We start from the raw sequence: 6,000 nt of genomic DNA, 5'->3' as shown, positions 1-6,000 counted from the left end.
TAAGATTTCAGGGAGATGGAAGAAGATTTATAAGATTTCAGGGAGATGGAAGATTTCAGGGAGATGTTATAAGATTTCAGGCAGATGTCATAAGATTTCAGGGAGATGTTATAAGATTTCAGGTAGGTGGAATAAGATTTCAGGGAGATGTCATAAGATTTCAGGGAGCTGGAATAAGATTTCAGGGAGATGTTATAAGAATTATAAGATTTCAAGGAGTTGGAATAAGATTTATAAGATTTCAGGGAGATGGAAGAAGATTTCAGGGAGATGGAATAAGATTTCAGGGAGATGGAATAAGATTTATAAGATTTCAGGGAGATGGATGAAGATTTCAGGGAGTTGGAAGAAGATTTCAGGGAGATGGAATAAGATTTATAAGATTTCAGGGAGATGGAAGAAGATTTCAGGGAGATGGAATAAGATTTATAAGATTTCAGGGAGATGGAAGAAGATTTCAGGTAGGTGGAATAAGATTTCAGGGAGATGTTATAAGATTTCAGGGAGATATTATAAGATTTCAGGGAGATACAAGATTTCAGGGAGATGTTATAAGATTTCAGGGAGATGTCATAAGATTTCAGGGAGATGTTATAAGATTTCAGGGAGATGTCATAAGATTTCAGGGAGATGTTATAAGATTTCAGGGAGATGTTATAAGATGTCAGGGAGATGTTATAACATTTATAAGATTTCAGGGAGATGGAATAAGATTTCAGGGAGATGTTATAAGATTTCAGGGAGATGTTATAAGATGTCAGGGAGATGTCATAAGATTTCAGGGAGATGTTATAAGATTTCAGGGAGATGTCATAAGATTTCAGGGAGATGTTATAAGATTTCAGGGAGATGTCATAAGATTTCAGGGAGATGTTATAAGATTTCAGGGAGATGTTATAAGATGTCAGGGAGATGTTATATCATTTATAAGATTTCAGGGAGATGGAATAAGATTTCAGGGAGATGTTATAAGATTTCAGGGAGATGTTATAAGATGTCAGGGAGATGTTATAACATTTATAAGATTTCAGGGAGATGTTATAGGATTTCAGGGAGATGTTATAAGATTTCAGGTAGGTGGAATAAGATTTCAGGGAGATGTCATAAGATTTCAGGGAGCTGGAATAAGATTTCAGGGAGATGTTATAAGATTTCAGGGAGATGTCATAAGATTTCAGGGAGATGTTATAAGATTTCAGGGAGATGTTATAAGATTTCAGGGAGATGTTATAAGATGTCAGGGAGATGTTATAACATTTATAAGATTTCAGGGAGATGTTATAGGATTTCAGGGAGATGTTATAAGATGTCAGGGAGATGTCATAAGATTTCAGGGAGATGTTATAAGATTTCAGGGAGATGTCATAAGATTTCAGGGAGATGTTATAAGATTTCAGGGAGATGTTATAAGATGTCAGGGAGATGTTATAACATTTATAAGATTTCAGGGAGATGTTATAGGATTTCAGGGAGATGTTATAAGATTTCAGGTAGGTGGAATAAGATTTCAGGGAGATGTCATAAGATTTCAGGGAGCTGGAATAAGATTTCAGGGAGATGTTATAAGATTTATAAGATTTCAAGGAGATGGAATAAGATTTATAAGATTTCAGGGAGATGGAAGAAGATTTCAGGGAGATGGAATAAGATTTCAGGGAGATGTTATAAGATTTTAGGGAGATGTTATAAGATTTTAGGGAGATGGAAGAAGATTTCAGGGAGATGTTATAAGATTTTAGGGAGATGTTATAAGATTTTAGGGAGATGGAAGAAGATTTCAGGGAGATGTTATAAGATTTTAGGGAGATAATAAGATTTTAGGGAGATGGAATAAGATTTCAGGGAGATGTTATAAGATTTTAGGGAGATGTTATAAGATTTTAGGGAGATGGAAGAAGATTTCAGGGAGATGTTATAAGATTTTAGGGAGATGTTATAAGATTTTAGGGAGATGGAAGAAGATTTCAGGGAGATGGAATAAGATTTCAGGGAGATGTCATAAGATTTTAGGGAGATGTTATAAGATTTCAGGGAGATGTTATAAGATTTCAGGGAGATATTATAAGATTTCAGGGAGATGGAAGATTTCAGGGAGATGTTATAAGATTTCAGGGAGATGTTATAAGATTTCAGGGAGATGTTATAAGATTTCAGGGAGATGTTATAAGATTTCAGGGAGTCATTATATAATTTCAGGGAGATTATTTTATTGCCGCCGATCTATTGCGGCTACACATTCCATCCATTTCCATTCCATTTCATTCGTTTCATTCATTTTATTCATTTCTTTTACTTTTTTATCGCTCTCTGGAAACGGGTTCTGAGCCTTGACTCGGAAAAAAGTAAACAAAAAATGCTTTAATTTTTAGGAAATTTAAATTACATAATATCACAAAGTTAATCGCAATCAGTGGGTGGTGATAACTTGGCGCCGCCCGCACACGTCATGTTCTGATAGTCGGCGATCCTGGCGCGGTGCGCGTGCAGCATGCGCAGCGCGGCGCGAGCGCGGCACCCACACGCCAGCGGGTTGTGGCCGAGCAGCGTGCCCGTCGGTAACGACAACACCGCCGCAGGTTCTAGTCGTGATATATTGTTGCGTCGTAAGTCCAGCATCTACAGGGGAAACAAAATCACAATTGAAGTAACCAAACGCGCTCGTCTAGATATGGTGCGTGTCGTGTCACCCTGTAGGTGTGATTGCACTTACGACGAGGTTCGGCGGTAGATGTGCTCGGCGCAGCTCAGTGATGTGATTGTGTGCGAGCAGCAGCTCCCACGAGGTGTGCGCCGCGCCGGGCACGCCGGGCACGCGCGTCAGATTAGCGTGCTCGCACACCACTCGTACCACGTGGCCCGGTCCCTGCGAGCGGCCGCGCACGTCGCAGCGACACGGGGCCGCAACTGGGCACTCGGCGGTGGGCGCGGGACACGTGAGTACCTCCGGTGGCACCTCATACAGAGACTCGTCAGTGTGACAGCGCGCGTTGTGTACGTGCACGTGTCCAGGGCACGCTCGCAGGGCGAGCACGGCCCACTGGGTGCGGCAGTCGCAGCGCAGCGCAGAGGTCAGAGTGACACGGAGCCGCGGCGGTCCCTCGCAGTCGCCGCGAGCGAGCAGGCTCGTGTAGTCTCGGTGCGAGTACAGCAGCTGCGTCACGTTGTTGTCGGTGAGGTCGAGCTCCACGTCGCCGCTCGAGAATTGTAGCTCCGAGTACTACGAGAGGGAAGACAAGGTTATCGCGTGGCAAGAAGTGCGGCGAGAGGCGCGACAGTGAGGACGAGTAACGGTTACCGTGAGGCGAGTCACGTGGTTGTGGCGCAGGTCGAGGCGGCGCAGGCGCGGCATGGCGCGGCGCCACTCGCGGCAGATGAACGACGCGCTCGTGTTGCGCAGCCGCAGCTCAGACAACTCGCGCAGCTCCCACACTGACGGTGATACTGACGACATTCGACAATGTTATCATGCCCTTCAACTCGGTTTACCTAATGTTAGCAACGGCAATAGCAACTAGAATCGAATTCTATTAGCACAATGAAAGATAACCTTTCTTTTAAATTTGTGTCAAATCGACACCGAGTTTTTAAAAGTTTTAATTTGACTAGTTTTACCTCATATGACGTGTTTAAGCCAAGGAGTCACCTGATACAGCGTGTGTGTGGGCGCGCGCGCACGTGTCGCCGAGCGGGTTGTGGTCGAGGAGCAGGCGGCGGAGCGACGCCGCGGCCGCGACGCGCCGCACCACGTCGCGAGACAGCGAGTTGTTGCGCAGGTCTAGTACCACCAAGTTCGAAGCGCGAATCAGTAATTTGCTGTTAAATAATTCTATGAAATTAACATACGAGTACTAAGTAGTTTTTTTTCTTTTAAAGGCAACTCCCGCATTACTGACTTTGACTTTTACAAAGATATAAACATTATTTGTGGATCGAAACATACAAATAATTGCTCCGTGTGGGAATTGAACCCATGACCTCCCGACGCGATGGTATTGGCGACCTAAACCACTGCGCCACCTAGGTAGTTTAATCTTATTGACACGGTTGTACCAACCTCGGTCGGATGTATGTATGTATTATTATTGTATTGTTTTTGAATAATTTTGAAGTCTAGAATATTTTAGTATAGGACCGATGACGATGCAATTTTTTAAACAGTAACATACATACGTATAGGTGATTTATTTTTAATCATATTTTTGATTTTAGAATTAAGTATGTAATATTTAAATGACTTAATTCCTATGCAATAAAAGAACGAAGGGCAGTCCGCGGCGTGGTCGCAGGTCGGTCAAACAGCAGCACTGACCTCGGCAGTTGTAGCAGGTGGTTGTCCCTCAGGTCGAGCAGCAGGAGGCGCGGCGCGTGGTGCAGCAGCTCGGGCGGCAGGTGGCGCAGCGCGCAGCCCGTGAGGCGCACGGTGCGCAGCGCGTGCGGGTGTACGACGGTGAGCGCCGTCGCCTGCTGCACTGACAGGTGGCGCAGGGCCCTACAACGAGCTACCCAGTTCTGCGGCAGCGCCTGTACTGTGGCGCCCTTCACGACCAGTTTGTCGAGCGCCGCGCAACCTTCCCACGGCGCCGGCACTGCGTCGCTCCAGTTCACGATGGACAGGCGAGCGAGCGTGTCGGGCAGCGCGCGGTGCAGCCACACGCGCCGCGCCTCCAGCCTCAGCGCTGCGAGGAGCGGCGCGCTCGCCTCCACGCTCATGTCTTCCTGCGAGTCTAATATCTCAAGCAGAGTGAGTTTCGTCAGTCGCTCCATGTTGGCGCGTGTCACGTGCGTGATTCCGGTACGGCTTAATGTTAGTCGTTGCAGCGACGACGGCAGCCCGTCCACGGAGTCCAGGCTCACAGAGTCGAGGAACAAGCTCGCCAGGCGAGGCGTGGCGTCAAACGCATCGGGCGCAAGACGCAGCTCGTGACAATCTATGAAGTTGAAGTTGTGGACGCTCTCGAGCCCGACCAGGTGTATCGGGCGGAGGTCGCCGGCGGCGGCGGTGACGTGCAGCGTGGCGCGCGGCGCGGCCACGTTGAGCGCGTGGAGCACGTCGGCGTAGGAGCGGCGCGGCACGGCGCAGCGCTCCAGCGCCACGAAGCCGGCGTCCACAGCGGGCCTGAAGCGCGGCAGAGCGTCGCTGTCGAGCGTGGCGCGCCGCGCTGACTCGCACCGCACCCGCACGTCGGTAAAGCGGTTCAATTTAATGCTGACGTTTTCACCTGATCGAACAGGTAGACATTCCAAGCAATGTTAGTAGAAATATATTAACGAGGACGCTTTCGTTCAAAATGCTATAAGCTGTCGAATAGATTTTGTTCAAGAATGAGCAGCTTACCGTCTACTGTGAAGTTGTAGTTGGTTCGGGTGTGGTGTGTCGAGTGAGCGGCGGAGGTGCACACGCAGCGCGCGGCGGCGGCGGCGGCGGCGGCGGTGCACTGCAGCTCCGTGCACGAGCAGCTCAGTGACGTCACCGCGAGCCACGCCGCGGCCGCCAGCGCGCGCTCGCACACCCTCATCGCCAAGGATGTGCTGAGTACCACAGGTCGTTGATATCGTATAATCCTTACAATAAAATTACAAAGTGTAATAAATCTGTCTAGTACACTAAGTAGCGAGAGACCAGGCGCAGGACTTATTTAGGGTGGAAGCGAGTACACACACTACACAGTGACTTCATGTGCTCCTCGACGTAGCGAGAATTCCCACCTCAACTTGTTAAACTTGGCAGTTCTAACAAAATGATCTGCACCATCCAAACTTAGATTGTGATTTTTGGCGTTGGGACGTATGTATACATACATATTCTGCAACAGTTAGTTTGAAGTGTAATATTGGGTCTTATAACGCAACTAAACATGTAGTGCTGATGTATTAAGCAAATAACTGAAGAAAATTATTATTTAGTTTACTTTATCATTTCGCATGACCAGGGTTTATCGAGTAAATAGATATAGATCAGACTAGCTGACCCGCGCAACTTCGCTTGCGTCACGTAAGAGA

At 47.3% G+C, this 6,000-nt stretch overlaps 1 protein-coding gene across 1 annotated transcript; it reads right to left on the bottom strand.

The window, feature by feature from the left end:
- Nucleotides 1-2,397: 2,397 nt before the first annotated feature.
- On the bottom strand, nt 2,398-5,516 carry LOC142984014 (uncharacterized). The gene is made up of 6 exons (XM_076131280.1): nt 5,336-5,516; nt 4,310-5,219; nt 3,644-3,813; nt 3,296-3,441; nt 2,711-3,217; nt 2,398-2,616 (listed from the first exon to the last, which is right to left on the bottom strand). Exons 1-6 carry the CDS (start codon nt 5,514-5,516, stop codon nt 2,398-2,400), a joined length of 2,133 nt encoding a protein of 710 aa, XP_075987395.1.
- Between the last annotated feature and the right edge of the window lie 484 nt (nt 5,517-6,000).

Source organism: Anticarsia gemmatalis, chromosome 25 (assembly GCF_050436995.1).
Source record: "Anticarsia gemmatalis isolate Benzon Research Colony breed Stoneville strain chromosome 25, ilAntGemm2 primary, whole genome shotgun sequence".
Lineage (NCBI taxonomy): Eukaryota > Metazoa > Arthropoda > Insecta > Lepidoptera > Erebidae > Anticarsia > Anticarsia gemmatalis.
This window is presented reverse-complemented; position numbering and strand designations above follow the sequence as displayed.

What these genes read in the sequence shown, in the direction of transcription:
- LOC142984014 (XM_076131280.1), bottom strand. Translation starts at nt 5,516, where the DNA reads ATGAGGGTGTGCGAGCGCGCGCTGGCGGCCGCGGCGTGGCTCGCGGTG. An exon ending in CACCTGCTACAACTGCCGAG is followed by an intron (nt 3,814 to 4,309) that starts GTCAGTGCTGCT and finishes ATTATTTAACAG; the next exon opens with CAAATTACTGATTCGCGCTT. An exon ending in CCACACACACGCTGTATCAG is followed by an intron (nt 3,442 to 3,643) that starts GTGACTCCTTGG and finishes GAATGTCGTCAG; the next exon opens with TATCACCGTCAGTGTGGGAG.